The 22,673-nt window shown below is 35.1% G+C and overlaps 2 protein-coding genes across 3 annotated transcripts; one reads left to right on the plus strand and one right to left on the minus strand.

The window, feature by feature from the left end:
- Positions 1-4,121: 4,121 nt before the first annotated feature.
- Positions 4,122-15,932, minus strand: LOC104896984 (leucine-rich repeat receptor protein kinase HPCA1). Of its 2 annotated transcripts, none has more exons than XM_019250352.3 (19): positions 15,664-15,932; positions 13,065-13,188; positions 12,906-12,977; positions 12,139-12,213; positions 11,980-12,051; positions 10,888-11,049; positions 10,680-10,754; positions 10,234-10,305; positions 10,066-10,137; positions 9,901-9,969; positions 9,690-9,764; positions 9,294-9,365; positions 8,988-9,125; positions 7,776-8,254; positions 7,523-7,681; positions 6,172-6,311; positions 5,747-5,966; positions 5,069-5,304; positions 4,122-4,792 (listed from the first exon to the last, which is right to left on the minus strand). In XM_019250352.3, exons 3-19 carry the CDS (start codon positions 12,962-12,964, stop codon positions 4,343-4,345), a joined length of 2,625 nt encoding a protein of 874 aa, XP_019105897.2. In that variant the 5' UTR covers positions 12,965-12,977; positions 13,065-13,188; positions 15,664-15,932; the 3' UTR covers positions 4,122-4,342. The 2 variants fall into 2 exon arrangements, with proteins under 2 accessions (XP_019105897.2, XP_048502472.1); XM_048646515.2 differs by having other exon boundaries at positions 13,065-13,199.
- Positions 15,933-21,616: 5,684 nt separating this feature from the next.
- On the plus strand, positions 21,617-22,609 carry LOC125498566 (uncharacterized). The gene has a single exon (XM_048646796.1). The coding sequence runs from the start codon at positions 21,617-21,619 to the stop codon at positions 22,607-22,609; it is 993 nt and encodes a 330-aa protein (XP_048502753.1).
- The last annotated feature ends 64 nt before the right edge of the window (positions 22,610-22,673 follow it).

Raw genomic sequence — 22,673 nt, forward strand, 5'->3', positions numbered from 1 at the left:
AAGGAGAGAGAGAGAGAGAGAGAGAGAGAGAGAGAGAGAGAGAGAGAGAGAGAGAGAGAGATTGGCCGTGTGTTTTGAAGAAGAGGAGAGAGAAAAATATTCTTTGTGTGGGTAAAAAATAATTGGGTATTAGGATATTTATAAGGATACTTCTTTTTGGGCTTAGGAAAGGATATTGGGCTCAATTAAAATTGATGATGAATAGGATAAATAAATTAGAGCTCCTATCATCAATATGACTTCTCTTTCCTAATATACTTAGAATTTAAGTTCCTCAAGTCCAATTAGACTTCTTTTCCAAATTAAATTAGTATTTCAAACCTTTTTCAAAGCATTTTAGCTTCTTGAAATCCTTAAAATAATTTCATTTTACTTTTAAAATAGTCAACCTTTTTAAATAGTCAAATCATTTAAAAGCTAAATTATGTTTAAATATAAACATATAAATACTAAAATATCTTATAAAATCCTTTAAAATTATGGGGGATTACATGTAGCATCATGTATAGGAACTATGTTGAGTTCATATATGATTGTTATTATGTTGGATTTTACATGTTTTATGTTGTTGTGCGAACATGTTAATTATGAGATTTATATTATGAGATTTATATCATGTTTGTATGAAAGATTTATCCAAGCATGTTGGTTGGGAACTTTATTATATTAATTTACATGGGGGAATTACTATATATATTGGTATGGATCATAATTGTCATGTTGTTTTTTTATTTATTATTTCACTACTCTATGAGGACCGAGAGCTTTATTTGGTAAGTTGATATTTTTATACCTTTGAAAGGTAAGTTGGTTGTTGGCTAGGTTAAACAAATAATGAAGGTTGGATTAAAGAAGGAATTAATCTTGGGTTGTGAGTTATGTGATCAGCTATATAATCCTAAGATAAAAATAAAGTTGTCATTGTTTGATCATGTATTATATGTGTTGCTTGCGTGTCATAACAAGTAATAAATGATAAATCATGTAAAGTAAAACTTGGATAGTAATAAGCTTTAGACTGGTACACGTCTGAAGTATTGGAAAAACAGGAGCAGGGGTACATGGTGACGTGCCATGGTTTTTTTTGGGATCGGATTGATCACCGTTCCTATTTTTATTTAAAAAGTTCCTCTATATCATAGGTCATGGGAATACAGAGTCGCGCTCGTATTTCGTCTTCCAAAGGGAAGGCTGGTTTAGTTAGACAACTCGGTCCATTGACTATTCCATTTAAAGTGATAAGAATGTTGTTAAAGTTTAGTTCAGTAAAAGTTATCTGCAAGTTATTATGTTATTATTTATTCCTGTAGTATCATGTTAGGTTTGTTATTTATTTATTTATTATGTAGTACACAACTTTGCTGATTACGTGCTTTTGTTTGTGTGTGTTGATCATGGCTATGCCTTATTGATCCTGTGATGATCCATTTTGGTGAGAAGACTTTCTAGATCAATAGTGCATTGTCATTTACAGGTTTGAAGATGATGCATCATTGGGTTCGAGATTGGAGAGCTTGTGTAGTTTAAATTATTTATCGTACATTAGTTTTATATACTTTATAGTTGGTTTGGTTTTAAGTTAACGTTGACGTTTGTTGGTTGACTTTGCTGTTAATTAAATTCCAATTCTAAAGTTAGTTATTATGTTTTCCGCTGCAAAATTCTGAATAAACGATACGTTATCATACGGGCAAAAATGCTTTGATGATTCTCTAGGTTTTATAATGGGAAAGTACTTTGAAAAAGAGAGAATTATCGGGGTGTTACACCATATGATATTACCACTGCATTGGACGGTCTCACAAAAGATCCTGAGGTCCAGGAACGAGGAATTTCTTCGCTTCAAGCGAGATTGGCTTATTTAACGACATAAAAGTGTTAGGAACTGTCACGGAGTATGATGGTCCCTCTTTGTCAGGAGGAGCAGAGAATTCAGACTTACAAACTTTTTGGTGATGAATGACAGCATCGTCATCCTCGACGTGGACGACATCGAGATGTATCTGTTTGTCAGACGTTGTGGTATATGACGCATCAGTGGAGTGTTATGTTCCCCTCTTTCTCTTTCTAAGGGCCTCAGCTAGGGCATGACTATCCATAGAAACCCCCCCCCCCTCTGTCGTGATTACGAAGACTCTGTCGCGCAGAAAGTGGATATATTCAAAATTCATTATAAAGATAGTATCCAATGACTCATGGAGAGGAATATTTACCTTACGCCATTGAGGACCAGTTGTGTTGGTCAACAACTAGAATTTTCTTGAACAACCGTTCTATTTCACTAAATTCCAAGAACTCCCTACACCTTTGTTCCGATACTTCAATATTCCCTAGCAGTATTGGGTCCAAATTTGCAAAAAAGCGGCATAAGAATAATGTTAATAATAGGACGTCAAGAAAAATCACAAGAAAATTCATGAACCTTCCACTCCCTAAATGACCAAGAGACGATTTTTTCACAAAGATGTAACGATTCTTCCAGCCTCTATCGTTCGACGGTACCCCTTCGACTAGCGCGTTTCTTTTTGCTCTAACGTGTAAGGCTAACTTGTTTTTTCCTTTAACCCTAATTTCATAGCAGTACAGAAGATCCTGCAGCGTGAAAGGTTTGTCCAGGTGGACGTTACCCTGTCAACAACGCTAAGAACCCTCCAAATTTGAGGCATTATCTATCCCGGGCTAATTTGGAAAACTTGTAGAAGATCTCTGACTATGGGTGGAAAGGGTAGCCTAAGACCTATTTTGAACCGGTATTCATAAAGGACAACCCAATCGTTGGGGCAATCTCTCGGACGCTCATGTGGTTCAGCGTTTTTTAAAATCATGTCGGTGGGTAAATTTCCTATGTCTAAAAACTTCATTAAGTCTTCTTTCGACATAGTTGATTATTCATCATCAATTTCGTTTTTCTCCTCTACTATTTTTTCTTTTGCCTTAGCCTTCTCATGATTTTTAATATAGTTTCTAGTGCTACACCTACTTGGAGCCATGGATTCGAAGAAAAAGCAAGAAATTTGCTCAAATTGGAGCTAAAAGTGTCAGAATTTACCTGGTAAATTGAGGCGGTTCAGTCAAAGTTCCTCGGAAATTTCTAGAGAAAAAGCCGAAGGTTCAAGAGTTTTTGAGGAGAGAGAACGAATGTTGCGTGTAAAGTTGGCTCAGCTGGCACATCTTTTTATATTGTTGTTTTGATCATTAGCAACGGATATATTTTAATTGCCAAAGAGAATTTATTATCTTTAATTGCTTATCTTTTACATATGACTCTTGAGTTATCTTTTTGCAAAAGTTATCTTGTTAGAATTTAATTCATCGCATGACTGTCCTGATTATCAAATGGTTTTAAGTGTCAACATATCAATTGTTTTATGACTCTAACGTAATCCTCATTGCAACGATTGCGGGAAAACTATTGTGGCTGATTTTTACATATTGGTATTGACGTAAGGAACGAACGACGTTGACACAAGCAGCAATGACTTGACGCAAAAGACATGGTCAAAAGGCAACTAATTTCGGAGAATAAGGGTGACTAAGTCTTGTCAAGCCTAGCCAGTTCAATCGGCATAGTGAGTAGTCACTAGTGGAAAAAAGTCCAATCGACATATCATTGTGCTTCCTTTTCCTCTTTGCATTTACATCGAATTTATTATCGTTCTAATCTGATGTTGTCGTCCCAACGTTGATTTGTGTCGCCTAGGCAAAAATCTGTATAAACAATCTACAAAACATAATGTTTAATTAGAATGATTGTTAAGATGAAGATAATTTATAGTGCAATCTACTTGAGTAACTTGACCCACTTATTATACAAGTGCTTAGAAGATACGCTTTTGCATGTGAATTTCTCTTTCTTCATGCATTCATGAGGGCCTTAATAATTGAGCTGAAATTGCTGGTCAACTTGTAAGAGAATCGCTCATCAATTTCTGATCAACTATTGATCAACTTATTCCATTTGCAGGAATGTCAAAAGTGTTTTGACTAAAAAGATTTATAAAACATATAATAACATGATGACCAATAAAGGACTACTTCTAATGTAGATTTTCTTATTGTAATTATTACTACTAAATTATCAAAGATATAAAATGTCAGAATTGTACGTTGATAAGATAAACGTGAAAATCTATTGTATGTATAAATTAACAGAGAAAGTATATGCGTTAACCAATTACCTCAAATCAATGTGATCCTCAGAAAACTTTCAACAGGTGATCAGAAAACACAAGATTAGCAATTAGAGTAAAAACATATTCTGAATCACTTACATTAGTTACATACAGTTCACCACATATGCACAAGATTCTTACAAGGCTCAATAATAACATTTAAGTGACCATCAACGTGGGAATTGTCCACTATAACTGTAAAGAGACTCATCATCGTAAAGATCCCGAGTGTTCCGACGAGCAAATGTCCCAGAACTGGTAGCTGAATCACTATAAGGATTTAAACCAGCCATTTGTAGTATTTCTTCGAGCTCTTTTACAACCTCCCCCATGACAGGGCGATCAATTCCTGATTCTCCGACACAACAGAGAGCCAAATCGACATACTTCTCGAACCCCTTCAATGTGGTTCCAAGACCAATGCCTGGGTCCATAAACTCATGAAGACCATATAGGTCTTGTGTTCTATCAATGACATTCCTCATTTCTCTCACAATGTATCGTCCTCTATCAATTGGAGCCTTACCAGTTATGAGCTCCAACATTAGCACTCCAAAGCTGTATACATCACTCTTCTCGTTTAACTTTTGAGTCATGTAATATTCAGGATCCAAGTATCCCTGTATCACAAAATTTAGCTTATTAAGAGCATGCATTCCCACTTTTTTTGCTCATCTACCACATTCGTCGCACAATAATATGTAGAATACATAATCATCACTCGCTTTTACACTGACATCAATAACTTAAGTCAAGGATCCTGCACATGAACTTGAGGTAAAATAAATAGAGTCTTGAGTAACAAAGGCCGGAAGCAATTTGACATATCTTGACTTTTAAGAATTTTGTTATATCAAATGAGTGCATATGAATTAAAGATGGTTATATATGCGCACCATTGTACCCTTCACTTCAGTAGTGATATGACCCTTTCCAACATCAATCAGTGGCTTAGATAGACCAAAATCTGAAACTTTTGCATTCAAGTTTTCATCAAGCAAGATGTTGTTCGACTTGATATCCCTATGTATGATTGGTGGGGTGGCAAGTTCATGCAAATAAGCCAAACCTCTTGCTGCGCCAACAGCTACCTTGATTCTCCTCCTCCAGTCTAACCTTATTCCTGACTTGCCTGCATTAAACACGCATAAAGTTGTCAACAATCAAGATCCAAGGGAGAACCTAAAATTTAGGTGCATTAAATATTCTTTTTTTCCCTTGTGCCAAAAATCATATATAATTGCCTTGTGCAAGCTATGTTACTCGGAGTCATTAAAACTCAAGCATTGGCGTTGGTTGCTGGAGTCTCAACACTGTGACACGGCCATAAATTAGCTGAGTCTACTTGGACTGATAGCCATGTCCGATATGATTACCCATGTTCGAATAACATAGGCCTTAATTACCTTAACTTAACATCAATACCAACATATGAGGATTAATAAGTTACTTTAAGATAATCCATTGTTTAATCATCTGGGATACCACTCAGCTATCACTAATAGTACACAAACACAAGAATGAAATGAAAATGGGTAGGCAGCTAAAATATTGCATGTAGGCAGTAGGTGTACCTGAGAGACTCTCTTTTAAGGTGCCGTTTGGCACATACTCGTAGATCAATATAAGTTCTCCTTTCTCCAAACAGAAACCGAAAAGTCTAACAAGGTTCTTGTGATGAACTCTTGAGAGAAGTTCTACTTCAGTTCTAAATTCAAGGTCACCCTGTGGTGAACCTTGTTCAGCTCTTTTAACAGCAACTAGCTGGCCATTAGTCAGTGCACCCCTGTAAACCTGTGAAGTGAGATTTAGAAAAATGAAACATAAGTATTCCACCTGAGTGTTTATATTTCAGATGCAGAAGGATTGAGTTTTATATCAGTTAAACTTAAGACGACTCGTCGTGGCATAGTAAACAAGTGATTTGTTCCCTTGTTATTTACCTCCACAATGAAAATGCAGACACAGCAGTAAGAAGTTTACGTAGCAGTAAATTTACCTTCCCGTAGGTCCCTGACCCAATGATATTTGATTCTGAGAAAATATTGGTCATCTTTTTTATATCTTCAAGTGAAAACACCCTTGATCCTGCCAGAGGCAAAGTGCTAGTGGTGCTTCCGGGAGACATCCAGGATGCAGCTGATGTAAGACCAACAACTTATAATTCAAGCCATGCAATTCTAGAAACAATGGTTTAAACATGGAAATGTTTATATAAATGGAAAATTTAGAAAAAGCACGCAGATTTTCTGCTAAGAATTAACTTAGCTTGGACAGATTATAGTGCAAAAATGGAGAAATTAAGGGAAGAAGATGTACTCTGATTGATTAATAACAGTAAAAACAGCAAAAGTAACCAATATTCAAGCTTTCAAGAGGCTTGATTCTCTCCCAATTGAAGTACTAAGAGCTCACCCAGTTTCTCATCTATTTTCAACATGCCTTTTACATTCTAAGTTGCTCTATTTATACTACTTTCCGTAACAAACTATCTAACTTATTAGTTTAACTAATAAGGATACTACCTAAAATACCCTTCCCCCTAAGGGTGCTGGAGAGAACACCATTTCTTTTGTAAGGCATATGGAGAGAAAAGTTCTATCGCAAACTGCATGTAAGGTCGCTTTCTGGTGTTGTAGTTAGAGTGAAACGGAAAGATCTTCAAAAAAGATTCTTTGATAATAATTTTTATGATAAACGAGTACATCTAGTAGTGCTCAATTGATCTAGGTCAATAAATTTGGAGGTAGAAATAATGAGAAAGATGAAGAAAATAAAATTATATTAATTAGTAGACTAATACACTTCGACATTTCATTAAGATTTCGTGTTGTTTTGTACTCTTCTTGTCCAAAACTAATAGAATATTCAGGTACTACCCAACATTCATTACTGATTTTCTCATTACTTCAATTATTTAAAACATTTTAACTAGCTTTTAATATTAGACATTTAAAGTAACAAAACAATATATTTAAAACATTAGGAAATTTTTCTCCAATTTTCAGTCAAATTGTCGTTATTATTACAATGTCTTATAAGGAAAAAACAAAACAATGGGGTAATTTTTTTTTTTTTTTTTTTTTTGTTTCTGCAAGAACTAGCTTAGGCCCATTAGTTCTGCTGTGCCCATGCCAAGCTCCACGCAACCATGGCAGAACCAGTGTCATGCCTAAGAATAGGGTTTGTACTCAAACCATCTCTCTAAACCTCTCTGGGTATTTCTCTAATTCTCTCTTCACTTATGTTTGGGAATCAGGAAATATGTTAGAACAATTAATCTTTTCATTTGAGGAACATAATATAGCTGGTAAACATCCAAGATTATGATATTGAGGTAGTACTAATACCTAAAGGAATAACTGGCTCCACAGTTTTGGCAGGTCTCTTCTTATGACAACAAAAGGCAACTCCAGCACACAATAGTATGAGCAGTGCAGACCCTCCAGCGGCAATTGCAATGATAGCAGTCTTGCTCAGTGTCCATTTTGATCCATGTACAGGTTGCTCTAAAGTGGAAAGAGAAGTAAAGGTTAAAAAATAAGTAAGAAATTACACAAGGAAATGTGTTTTTCAAGTTTATTGTTTTAGATATAGAGTTACCTGCAAAGGTTGTATAGTCATTAGCAGTGAAATAATACGGTCCATAATCTGATGGTGGTTTAAAAGTCTGGTTGCTTAGCAGAAAGCCTAGAGTAAGTATCGCTGTCCTATTGAATCGATCATGATCACGAGGGAAAACTTGTAAGGTCATTTCAAGGTAATTTGAAGAAGATCTGCTTATATTACTGAGAGACACCGAATCAACAGGGGCTTTCTCGGAGTTAAAGGTTCTCATTAGTTTTTTCTCCAAGTCTCTATAGTATGTGGTGTTTTCCAAGTCGGAAAATTGAGGGGCCCTAAATGTGAAAATTCCAGTGTACGGATAGGCACAGTGGCAATTAGGGCTGGAAACTTTATCTGAATCACAATCAAGAGGGCCACAATTTAGTGGGGTTGAATATGAGACTTTGGGCTGTTGAGGAAGAATACAGTTTTTATGCACCGTGACTGTGTCCGCACAGAATGGATTTTCTACAAGACTGCAATCATAAAATAAAATGTTAGGCATAGAATTTAATAGAGCTAGTTATCAGTGAAGACGCAGTCTGCATAAGGTGACAACACCTTGAAGTCCATTTGGTTGGGTGGAATATATTTCTCCAATAGAAGCATGTTTGTTATGATATATGCAAGTGTTTGAAACGGAAACCAGAATCAATTTCCGTTACAAGTTGTTTGGTACGAGGGATTAGGTGAAGGTTTCCATTTAATGAGGATAATTATTTCCACCTGGATATAATCCTCCTCAACCTTACGGCAACAAATTACATTACCCTCTTCATCTTACACTCTTCCTTTCCATAGTCGAACCAAACATCTAATAGAGGAAAACACTTTTTGTTACCATTTCTCCCCTGTATTGATCCATTCATTTTACATTCCATGACTTGAACCAAACATGCACTATATATACCGATACAACATAGTTCAATTGAATTCATGCCTCCTTATAAATTTTTTAATCAGGGAGTTGTCTCCATGCATTTTCTTGCATGATCTCTGAAGGCATAGTACATTTGGCAAAAGCGGAGATAATATGACTTGAAAGGCGGGAGAAATTAATTTCCAATATTCTTGTTTTGTTCTATCAATGAACAAAGTCGATAAAAATTTTCCACGGAACCAAAGGAGCCTTCATCTTAGAAATATTTAATTTGCGAATATGAAAGTAGAAGATAGAAGTGAAGTTTGAAAGAGAATATCAAAGCATACATGATTTGGACAATATCATTCCCGGGACTCTGAGTGTACGAAGAAATATTGTTGTTTTGAAGATCAACCACACGAAGTTGTGAGCTGCGGGCAGCACCAATGTCTAATACGCCACTGAGTCTGTTCTTCTTAAATACCCTTCATTTACGTAGAAAGTTAATAAGGTGAGAGAGGTTGATATTATTCACTCATATAGATTAATTCTTTGCTGCATCACCTTAAATGCATGATTATACGATATACCAATAGCAACATCCATAGAGCATGCTATATACTAATAGTGCCAACAGAATAACTGATACTCACACTTTTTGTAACTGGGGTAGGCTGAATAACATTTCTGGAACTTCACCCTCAAGATGAGTATTTTCCATCATTCTTGCAAGAAAAATCATATCAGTATCAGCAATATGCATGAGAGAGAACAATACAAAGTAGTCAAAGACAGCAAGGCTGTGAACCATGATGCAAACTGTACGTAAGTTACTTCAATATTATTTGTACAACTGAATGGCTAAACAAAAGTAATATTCTTAGATTAGAAAACAAATGTATGGAAAGGTAGCATGAAAAAAAAAGGCAACATAAATCACTAAATCAGTCACATATTTCTTTATCAACGATTAAGAAAAGAATATTTTTTCCATCTAGTTGATATAAGGAAAAGTAATTGACGCCTTTTTGCATGAGAGAGAACAATACAAATTAGTCAAAGACGGCAAGGCTGTGAACCATGATGGAATGTCTGAGATGTCAAAACTATTGTTACTCATGTCCCTGCATGCAACAATAAAATAAAATTGTCATGTTAAAGCATCCATGGTGTAGCTGTTAAGTACAACATAATCTTTAACTTACAAGTAACCGAGAAGGTTCATGTAATCATGTCACACAACATAAATCTTCAACTTACAAGTAACTAAGAAGGTTCATGCCAGTAAGGTCAGGCATTGGGCCGGTGAGTTGGTTGTTGGATAAAAGCCTGAAATTGAACAAATTTATATGATTTTCGCCAATAATGTATTTTTTGCAAAATCCGATAAAAAATTACAAGTGGACAGAGTTCAAATTTACTTACATATCGGTAACATTAGTAAGATTGCTAATATTTGAAGGGACAGACCCACTGAACGAATTCCAATCCAATCGTCTGATAAGCCACAAAGTGAAAGAATAAACATAAGAATTTACCAGTCATCTCCGTTCTTCCATAAGATCTTCTGGAAGTATGGACGAGGATACTTACAGCACCTCCATTGATTTCACTAGACCTATTGTCGACGGTATGTTGCCGCTAAGCTGATTATTATCCAAAAGCCTACAAACCGGATATAATTCTAGCAGGTTAATTGAAGGGGTAACATACTTTAACTTGGATCATCAAATTATTGAGAAACCACTCCTTTCAATAAGCCTAGTTTGCTGTTTAGAAAAGACACTAGAGCTGAAGATAATATATAGAATGTTGTTGCAGTAGCACAATTAATGATGTAAAAAGCAGATTTTGGTGTAAAGCTTTAGGTATTTATGAAGTAATGGAATAGAAACCTTTGATATAGCTCATAAGTCATATCCACCATATGGTGAGATTTACTCAGCAGACATTGAAGTAATTTGATTTATGTGCCACTATCAGCAATAATATGTCAATGATGGGACCTATGTCCTAGTGATCTGATGCAGAGTACTTACATATGAATAAGAGTCATATTTTCATGGAGCAGCCGAGGTGGAATTGAACCAGAGAGTTGATTTCTTCCAAAGTGACTGGACATCAGACAGTTCCCAAGTAATAAGAATTTACAAAATAATAAATTGAGAGAGGGCAATTATAATGAAAGTAGATAAGTAAACTAGTTCCAGACGTATAAAATTAAAGAATTCAAGTTACTAGACATACAAATGCTTGCAATCATGCAGCAAATCCAGACCAGGTTCAGTCCCGTTAGAGACAGGTAATGTTCCAGTAAGCTTGTTCTCAGCTAGATCCAGCCAATAGATCTTAGAAAGACTCCCAATTGATCTCGGTATTGTTCCGCTGAAACCATTAGAATTCAACGATCTGCATAACAGCGACATGGAGACTTCCAATTTTACTTAACTTGAAAACATAACAGGAGGGAAAAACATAAGAACTGTCTATATGAAACTTTTGCATCACAAAAACCCTAGTCTGTTTGACAGGTGATTCTTAATGGTGGGAATGGGATAAATTTTATAGGTATAAAGTGTATAGAAAATTTCATCCAAATATCTACGGTAATGTTTGTCCTGCCTTATATGCCTTCTTGCTTGTCATAGATATCATTAACATCCATTACCATTGTAGAGGTGGTAATTGCAATTTTTGAAGAAAAACACATATTTGGGGATAAAGTTCCATTATTATGCGCATTATCCCAACTCAAGAGACTTCCATTGCAAAAGTATATATAAATTCATAACCATTACCGCCATTTATTTACGGCTACCAAACAGGCCATTAGGACTTAGGAGAATCAATAACCAAAGGTTCAAAAGTCTACCAACTAATGACATCATAAAAGCTAAATAAAATTTATTGAGTATATATATATAGGTAGATATAGAGTTAGGATCCACTGAAAACTAACCTTAAGCTGAAAACTGAAAACCGACCTTTTTGTTCATTTTATGTTTTTTGCTCATTTTATGTTTTTGCTCATTTTAGCAAATTTTCGCTCATTTTACAAAGTTTTTGCTCATTTACAACTTTTGTTCATTTTATTTTTTTTTTGCTCATTTCATGTTTTCGCTCATTTAAAGAAATTTTTGCTCACTTCACATTTTGCTCATTTTATGTTTTTACTCATTTCAGAGACTTTTTGCTCATTTTATCTTTTTGCTCATTTTCAGAGGTTTTTTGCTCATTTTATGATACAATTTTCAGTTTTCAGCATAAGGAGTGGTTATCACGTGATCTTATTCCTATATATATAGAGAGAGAGAGAGAGAGTGAACTAAAATTACTTACAAAAATCTCAGCTCTGACAGAGATCCTATGCTGTCTGGAATTTTGCCGATGAAGTTGCAGTCAATTAGGATCCTACAGAACAAGAGGAAAAATATATTGCTGCAACAGAATGGATGCTTTCAAGTAAACAAACAGTATTTGTAAATTGATTCTTCTTACAGGTTTGTGAGCTTTGCTAATTTCCCAATTGCTTCAGGAAGAGAACTGGTCAGTCCCTTGTTATACGATAAGTCTCTATATATATAAAAAAAAGAATCATATCGTTCCAAATTGATGGAAAAGTCACACAAAGAAACGGACGACATACAAACATACATAGATTCAATAAAGATAGAGACATAAAGAAGAACACAACTCTAGAACACCGAATGTCAAAATAGCATATGACAATAAAAGGGTTAACATTTGAATTTAATAACCCTTTAAAGTGGGATTGAGAGAAAGAAGAGGCATACATGACTCACATCAAGTGATAAATTTGTTTCGGTAAGACATGTAAGAGTAAGTACTGATACTCCCTCCATCTCATATTATTTGCTCCCTTGGGATGTCATAAAATATTTGCTCCGTCCTTTTATGTTAACATTACAGTGTCATCTTTTTCTCTAAAATTGGGACCCACGCTCACCTACTAACCTTTTTGGCTGGTGTATTAATATGTTTGTCAACTATATAGAGCAAATATTTGTAAAATTGAGGGAGATTTCACAGTAAAATGGAGCATTTAGTGGAAGTGCTAAATCAACATTCACTACTGACTAATGACGCATCACCTATTAAGCAGGTTTAGCAGCTAAATAGTGTAGATGCTAATGTATATGAAGATAATTGACAGAATACAATAGAAGTAAATTAGAAAAGGAAAGATGTCAGAAATTTTGTTTCTATATAACAAACAAATGGCAGAGTACATGTAGAAATCATACAGAGTTTGTAGTTCAGATAATTGTTGGATATCTCCTGACAATTTGCCCTCTAGTTGCATGCTTGATAAAGTTCTGAGACACGATTTTCAACATCAGATCAGGAAATGATGCATGGACAGTTAAAGACAGTTTGTAGATATCATTGCAGATGCTACATACATAGAAATCACTCTCGAATTATTGCAGACAATTCCTTCCCAGTGATTGCCACAAGGATCAAGAAAACCATTCCAAGAAGGTGGCACATTCTCCCAGAGTGCCTTCAGGGAAGATAATGCAACAGCTGCATGACAACTAGCCATATTTTAGTTTCAGGCTATCATTGTATGAATGAATGTGGTTCATTCCGATATTGCTGAATTTCATGAGCAAGAGATAGACAAGTAACAAAAGATGCAAGCTTTTTACAAGGTTCAACATAAGGTCAAGTCCATACCTACAATTATGGGATTTACAATTATATTATATCTCTATATTGCTTTACACAAATACTCAATCTGTCCCACAATGATTGCCTACTTTATAATCTCTACCTCACATATATCTTGAATAACATATAAAAAGCGTTGTTCAACAAAGAAAGTACAAAACAAAGACGGCTTGTATGCAGGATGCCTAGGGACATAAATGGAAAAATCAATCTGCCAAACTGATGTTCAAAATTGCATAACTAGGCTCAGGCCCCTGGTATACATTCCTTCGAGCTCTATAAAATACATACAATTTATATCATTACTCACATGAATATGCTCCCTCTACCTCAAAGTACATTACCCATTTTGCCATTTTGGGATATCTCACAATACTTTATCCATTTCCTTTTAAGAGTTAGGACCACATCTCATCTACAATATGCAATAACCTACTATTTCTCATCACATCTACTTTTTCCATCTCTTGTATAATATAAAAGCTACCTACTATAATCAATCATATCCGCCTTTTCTCTTTTCTTAATATAGTACTTACTTCGGTTTTTAAAATTGCGACAGTTTGACTTGCACGCTTGCTAATGCATAACTTTGACCATTTATATATTTAAATCTTCATAAGTAAATATTATCTTAATTTACTTCAAAACTATACATTAACATAAGTCCAATAACATTTTATATAATAACTTTTGTTTTTATATATATTCGTATGATATATGGTCAAAGTTGAATACTCAATCGTGCAAAAGTTGAGTTATTTCAATTTTTAAGGAAATAGAGGAAGTATATTACACATGGCCCATTTCATATTCCCTCAACCTTTTTGCCAAGAGCAAACAGGGTAATGTATTGTGAGAAGAAGGGAAAACAACATAGCAAGAAATACACCCCAATCCCCAAATAATTCATTGATATAATGTTAAATGAAATAAAGACACCCTTAAATACAGGCCTAATATCGGATTCACAAATAACAACTCATAGGAAATTCAGCCTTAAGCCATTAGGAGAGGAATTGATGTTAGACCTTGTCTTTTTAAGGGATCGATAATAGTTATCTCCATTCAAAGTTCTTTAAGAAAGTAATTTCTAAGATATCAAGCGCTGAGACATATCTTTGAACATGCCGCATCTTGAATCGATCATAAATGTTTTACCAAACATCAATAATTTACAAGTCAAAATAGATGTTCTTCATCATAAGCAAATCCATGCTAACACATGAATCACTAAAGCTAAATGCAAATACAGATTTATACATGACAACTAATCACATAAAGCTCTAGTCTATAATGCTAATTCAATGAAAATTAGCAAGAAGTGCTATGAAGTTAAAAGTAATTCAATCTTAGAACCAATAGGAAACATATTTTCCATCTACAAGAAGTGAGCATGTAAAAATGAATAAAGCAACCGAAATCAAGGAAAGAATCGAAACACAAATGCATATAACTATATAAGTTCTCAGTAAGCAAGATAATCAGGCCAAGAGGCATAAGTCATAATTCAACCACTGAAGACAAAACAAGGATTATACTAACCGTCATTAGAGTCTGTGTCGGACGTTATATATGATAATTGCACACATATCAAAAGTAGGCAAAATGCTATCTTAAGACTCATTGATATACACTTGATCGATTCAGATAACGAAATGGAACTAAATAACCCAGGAAGCATCGGTACCCTTACAGCATTTCAAATAACTTGGGCAGAAAAAAGAGTCAGAAACATCCCATAAGTTGTAAACACTAATCCAATGAAATTGGTCAACTTCTACTAAAATATTCCACTAACTGTTGCATTATATGATATACATGTTCTAGTTCAGAAAAGTAAACAATACAATTTAAGCATATACTTTGTCAACTTATATCCATCACTAAACATGAACAGCAAAGCAACTAAATGTAAGCATTCTACTAGGTAATAATGAACCATTATTTGTCATTTTCAATCAGCCATAAAGAATAGTCAGTACATAAAACAGTAAAATGCTCTACAATTTGGTATATGAACTTTGCACGTTATGATACAACTTACAAGAGGATTTCAAAGACAGCTTGTCACTCACTTCCATTATATTTTAGAAAGTACAAATTGTTAGTAAAACAATCTAAGAACAACGAATAACATATTAGATATGCTATTGACTTTTAAGCAAGTACTGGGTAACTAATAATTTAAGTGGGAATTTATAATTATAAGAAGAATCAGTCAAAGTAAAGCAATTATGGAGGAAATTTTTATAAAAAGAAAAATCGAAACTTTGAAAATTGATTGAAAAAATAAGAATGAAGAATGCATGCAACATAAGTATATACCTTAACTCCCTGATTCTGCCAGTAGTATCAGTCTACTTTCATTCTTGTCATCAGTATTGCTTTTTGCTCTGTTTAGCAACGATAATATTAGCATCACCCACCAAAAATTAAGGGGATTTATTGCTTGTAAATTGTAATTGAAATGGACAGTAAAAACGGAAAGAGTATGGAAGTTCATAGATGGATTGTTGTTTCTCAAGGATAATCTGGTAAGAGCTCATTTGAGAAGGGGTCATCTTGGTTCCAACTTTCCAAGGCTATGTTTAGTTCGCTCAATCGTTTTTTTTTTATAGAAATTTCATTAATTAAAGATCAAATGCCATCTACTATAGATATTAAACAAAAATAATATATAATTAAATAAGGTAAAATCAAATCATTTTTGAATAAACTACAATGAACAAGATCCATACCCCGCATTCTCTCTTTTTTTGCTCTGAACAATATATTTTTCTAATTTATTTTTATTTTTCTCATCTGATATGATCTAATTTGATCTGAACTCTATCTTTTATAAAACATATTATTACTAATATTATTATTACTTTGTATTTCATTATTAGTATTACTATTATGATATTTTTATTATTATGCATAAATTTTATTAAACAATAAGCTGAAGAAAAAAGAATTGCCAAAAAAACTTTTAAAAGTTCAATTTTGTAAGAAAAAACCTTTGAAAAAATTCTTTGCGAAACAAAACCACAAACTTCATTTTTCTTGCAAAATGAAATATATTCCCATTTTCTGGTGTGGTTTTTGAGATGCATAGTGGTGGTACTGCAGTTAATAGAAATTGGGGGTTAAAGAAAGATAGAAGGATCAGCGCTAGAATTGAGAAAAATCACACTGAAAAATCGGAATAGCTTTCTTTTTGCAAGAAAAATTAAGTTTGTGGTTTCTCTTTGCAAAGAATGCTTTAAAAGGTTTTTTTAAAAAATTGAACCATTAAAAGGTTTCTTTGGCAAATTTTCTAAATAATAATAATAATAATAATAATAATCTCTATTATATATGTGAACGCTTGAGTACTTTCGTGTCCATCTTTTTTGACAAATATACCCTTAACTATAAAAGAAAACTACAACATCTAAACATATATAACAAATTGCAAAGCAATTGCCACCCATCATTGGACTTTGCACACATAATGTGCATATAAAGGCTAGTAATAATAATAATAATAGCGTGCATGCTATATGATTTATTGCTTTCATCACCTCACATAATTATTATTGCTAATCAAAGAAATATAGAACCATTCTAACATTAAATTCATATAATTTGGACAATCTGATTAGGATCCTAGTAATTTGGTTGCATAATAACATGTCACCAAAAATTTATTTTTTGTTTATTATATGAACCAACATAGATTGATTTGCGACTGCATTAGAATATTTTGTGGCTATTTAATTGTATAAAACATTACATGCAGCGATATTAAGTAGGGGCCAGCAATGGAAAAATTTGATTCCTGATCTTATTCGTACTCTCACCCTCGAACTCAATTTTTGGTTCATTAACCATTTGTGAAGTCATGACGGGTAAATCTACATTGGGTAAGTCCCAAAATTGTCCTTAAAATTTTCTATCTAGTTAGGTTTATGTGTCTTCCTTTAAACACTTGTTGGCGACTTCTTTCAATTCAAAGCATGTTTCAATAAAACCTTTACAATGGGGTAGTCAAATACGCGCTCACACCATGTAGGTAAATAGAAAAACCCCTACAACGACCCTTGCATTTCTTCAATGATTACTCTTCTCATTCTTCATCTACTCTTTCTCCTCATCGGTATTCATTTCAGTAAACAAGAAAACGAGGAGACAGAGAAAAATGGTTTGCTTAGAGGCGGCAATAGTGGCAAAATTAGAAAATTCCGGTTTTAGGTCATACTTAAACCACACGATAGCAGCGCCGCCATGGTTAATGTTTTGATGAGTAATTTATGCGTTAATCATCGTCTTCATGGAGAAGGAGAAGCGGCGATGAGTAAGTTGGTGTAGCGACAATTACCAAATCATTGCTGAAATTTTAGTGAGGAAAGTGATTACGTAATAAATTAGGGTTTAGATCTGTAAATTGAGCGACTAAGTGAGAAAGACGACGTTTAACAACATAGTGAGTAAATTGGCGGTGTGGTGGTCGAGGTTGTGATCTGAGGAGGTGGACTAGTGATCGGTAGACGTGGTTATTGGACAGGGTAGCCCAATGGTTAAAGGGTTAGGGTCAATTTCACAGGGTTTTTATTGGACAGGGTTTTATTGGACAGGGTCATTATTGGATAGGGCCATTATAGGGTCAACAAAGAAACCTAATAATTTTAAAAAATAAAATAAGTTTTGTAAAAACAATTACATATTCGGATTCGCATTCATTTATACTTACTTTTGGCTTTCTTTGTTCCTTATTTTTCTTGCTCGTTTACCGACCCGCCCATTATCGGCCCTCTACCCATTTGGCCCGGCCCGCTACCGACCCTTTATGAAGCGACCCTCTTATGACCCGACCCGCTTCCGACCCTCACTGAGCCTGACCCGACCCGCCCAATGACCAGGTCTAGTGATCGGTAAAAGTAGCCATTGAGCAGGTCCAACCGGCCCCAGTCCAGGTACTGACCCGTCAACAAACTGACCCGGTTCGGACCATGCCAACACCGGTCCTAAACCGGCCCGGAAGTGTCCACAAGACGGAACTAGAGTGGGTCAAGTGGTGGAGGAAGAGAACCGGACCGAACCTCCCTGGAACCACAGTTTGAACCGCCCGCCCTTTGAACCATCATGTGAACCACCCTTTGAACTACCTATTTTCCTAAGGAGAGAGGGAGAGAGAGAAGGAGAAGTGTTGAACCGTTGGTGTGTCCATGAACCGGGCTGAACCGGCCGGTTCATTGAACCGCATTATAATCGCTTCAGGGTTGACAATTGTTAGCCCTGAACCTGAATCGGATCAGTCAACTACCGATCCAGTTCAGGTTCATGGTTGTTTGAATCGGCCCAGACCGTGGCCACCTCTAGTGATCTGTAAAGGTTAAGTTGTAAGGGGGAAGGGGAGAGAAAGAGATAATAATTCTAGAAGTTTGCTAAAATATGGTATGAAAGTAAGTAATAATGATACACCCTATGTCCCATAAAAATTTGAACACTTGTTAGGACGCATAATTTAAGGTGATAAGTTGTATTAAGATTACCAAATATTATTTTAGAAAAGAAGTAGATGTGATAGTAGTTGCTAGAGTACTTTTTTTATACTGAACTTCTATTCATCACCACAAATTTACTTAAAATCACCCCAAAATAAGTGAAAATTACATTTATAACTTTTTTTTCTTTTTCTCAAAACCACCACACCCACCAGCTACCTCACTCCACCACCATCCACCTCCTACCACCACACCCACCTCCCTCCACCCTCACCAGCAGCCCCCACCCCAACTCCTACAACCACCACGAACAAGCCGAAAAAAAATATGGGGCGTCACCCCGGAAACGTCCGGCCTGGACGTTTCCGCCATAGTAGAAACGTCTGGCCTGGACGTTTCCACCATGGAAACGTCTGCCCAGGACTTATTCGCCACGGTGGAAACGTCTAGGCCGAAGATTTCCGCGGTGGCCCCCAAAAAATATTCCGGCTTGCTCATGGTGGTTTGCGTGGTTTGTTTAGTTCCGGTGGTCGTTGTGGAAAAGAAAAAAAGGGAAGGGTAAAGTTGGATCTATTTGGTGGGAACGGGAGCGATTTTAAGTAATTTTGGTACGGTGTTTAACAATCTCTCTTTTTTATTGGAGGAGAGAGAAAGTTGGATACCTTTTTATTGATAAAGGTAGAGTGGAACAAAAGAGTATAAAAGAAATATATAATGTTAATGGGATCATGTTAAGAATAGAAGTCTCAAACTAATTTAGGACAAACATAAAAGGAAAGTGTTCAAACTATTATGTGACGGAGGGAGTATCAATTTTATTATAAATGATATTAGTTTGTATAATTAATAGTGAGAAGGTATATAAAAAGTTCATAAATAATAACGAAATAAAGGAAAATAATGCAAGTTTTCTTATCAAAAAACGACATACAAGTTAGTAATAATGATGAAGCATCTAATAATGATATGAAAAAGTTTTATAAATGACATGAAACAATTTTCAAAATGACATGAAACTGCTCTTAAATGATATGAGATACTCCAATAATGACATGAAAGAGTAATAATGACATGAAACAATTATGCTAGTTTTTACATGTGAGATGTTACATATTAAGCTATAATGTAATATTTTACACCCAAGAAGTACTCGAGAATTAGTGAATTTTGGTGTTAGGACTTCCATACAAAGAAAAAATGGATATGAAAAGAGAGGATTGCCTAGCAATAGATCTCATGATAGCGTAGAATAACTTGTACTCCCTCTAGATTATATTAGCTTATCCATTTTGACTTTTGACACTCTTTACATTACATGAGTTGGACTAACTCTTGTGATTTTTAATTAAGTAAAAATATAGTAATGTGAAAGCTTGTTAGATTCGTCTCAATATGTATTATCCAAATATCAGCTCGAGGTAATTTTTGCTTATTAATCATTAGAGAATTAAAGCTCAAATATAGTGACTCCACAAATGTGCCCCCAAAAAAGGGATAAACTAATAAAAAACTAGAAGGTGTATTTTGATCATTAATAACCAAGTGTACATACATGGTGCTAAATTTGCAATGCAAGTTTTATTCATTTGAGAATTGAGCTTAAAAGCCAAATTCCTTACAAATCCAAAGGAAATTCCTATCAACTTTGTCGTAAGCTTTTTTTAAAAGTCAAGTGTCAAGAAAAAACCCTCAAGTTTTATTTAGACTTGGGAGACAAGATTAGTATACCTTGCACAAAAAGTAAATTATCTCGGATAGATCTATTCGACATCAACAACACCTTGACGTTAATTATGTTTTGAAGAGATTTATTCATACATTATTTGACAAAAAATATTTAAAAATTGTTATATAAGTAGCGGTATAAGGACTTAATTGGACTTTGCCAACTTCAAATCTAGTCTGAAATTTTTTAGACTCGGGAAATCGAGTCCAAACCGATCCAAACTTTTTTTTAGTCTAAATTCAGTCCATTACGATTATTATATAATACTTTTTTTTTCTCAATTTAGGTTTATAATATTTTCTCATGATTGAATCAATGAAATTTGAACTGGATTGGACTTATTGGACTCCAAAGAGGAGTTCAAATCCAGTTCGAAAATATTTGAACCGAAAATTTGGGTCCGAGTCCAGTCCAAACATTTTCCAATCCAGTCCGAGAAGTTTGGACTAGACTAGAGTAGACTATAGCCATTTTGCGGTCCATTTACACCCTACTAACAAATTATCCACGCGATGCGTGCCTGTTTTTTTAAACATAAATTGTAGCCTTTTGCGCAAAAATAGGGGTAAAAATTGGAACAATAAACATTTTTTTGGCTAAATTTCGTAGATTAAACCTCTATCTATCACTTAACTCTTCTTTTATTATTATTTTTTTACTTATACTTTTCTTTACGTTTGTAAGATTATACTTGATGAACAATAAAATAATGCTAAGTGAATTTATATAGGATTTCTTATGTTGTATTACCATAGTATTTTTTTTTTGTCAAATAAATCATTTCACTTTAATTTGTTAATTGACTGAATTTTTCGGTTTGATGTATATTTGATTGTGTTTCTTAATTGATTAATAAAATATTTGATTGATGTAATATTCTTTTATACCTTTTTCAGCATAAATGTACTAAATCTTATATTTATGTTTTTTTTTTGGTGGCTCAATTATAACTTGGTTGCCTTCAACATTTAAGTTATTTTCTTAATAAAAAACTTCCTCGAAAGAAAGGAAAACCCTCTCTCCCCGAAAGAGCGACCTACCGCCCCTGGTTTTTCTCCGCCGCGGCGGCCACTCTCCTTGGTCCATGGCCGAGGAGATCTCAAATTTCGTATCAAACCTCCGACTGGATGACGAAGAGGACACAGTTTTAGATCTTGATGTAATTGACCCGTCCGTTACCAAACCCGTCTCACTGTTACTTGTGGGTCGCTTGCTTACGGACCGATCCTATAACGTGGATGCCTTCAAGAAAACGATTACTGGTGTGTGGAAACCTGTGCATGGATTAGTTATTAGGGTTTTAAGCCCTAATCTTTATGCCTTCCAGTTTTTTCATTGGCGTGACATGGCGAAGGTTCTTGAAGGTAGACCATGGTGTTTCGATAATATGCTGGTGCTATTGAAGGAAGCTGATGGTGACGAACAGCCGGACCAGGTAACTTTAAATCATTCCCCGTTTTGGATCCGGATAAAAAACCTCCCTTTTAATAGTCGATCAGATGAAGTTGTTAGGGCTTTAGTAGGCAACTTGGGGGAAGTGTTGCAATTGGAAGAAGATGTTCTTGGCTTTGGCAGGTACAGAAGGGTTAAAGTGATGATTGATGTTACTAAGCCCCTCCGTCGCTACCGGCGGTTGAAGGATAAGAAGGGTAGGGAGACACAGATTGATTTTGCATACGAAAGGTTGCCTTTCTTTTGTTTTGCTTGTGGCATCATGGGCCACTCTGAGAAGGATTGTCAACTAGTAAATGAAGAAGATAAGCTTGAGAAGTTGGGGTGGAGTTTGAGCCTTAAAGCTACACCTAGGCGTGGGAGAACGAAAGAGATGGAGGAGGAAGGGAAATTTCGCTCATGCAGTAAAGTTCTTTTTAATGATGATGACGGTCCCAAGGTAGATGACAAAGTGGAGAATCTAGCTTTAAATGTTGTCACCCTATCAACCCCCACACACACTGTCTCTCATCATTATGTCAGTAATAATGGTGCCCCACCTACTGCTACTCACCCGAAACCCAACCAACCCAGCCCTATTTTGTCCCCTAATACCACGCCCCCCCCCAAAAAGTCAACCACATAAATGTTCCCCAAAAAGTAAACCCCACAGTTGTCTCTGTTATCCCTCCTCCTGCCCAGGAGACTCC

The sequence above is a fragment of the Beta vulgaris genome, chromosome 6 (assembly GCF_026745355.1).
Source record: "Beta vulgaris subsp. vulgaris cultivar EL10 chromosome 6, EL10.2, whole genome shotgun sequence".
Lineage (NCBI taxonomy): Eukaryota > Viridiplantae > Streptophyta > Magnoliopsida > Caryophyllales > Amaranthaceae > Beta > Beta vulgaris.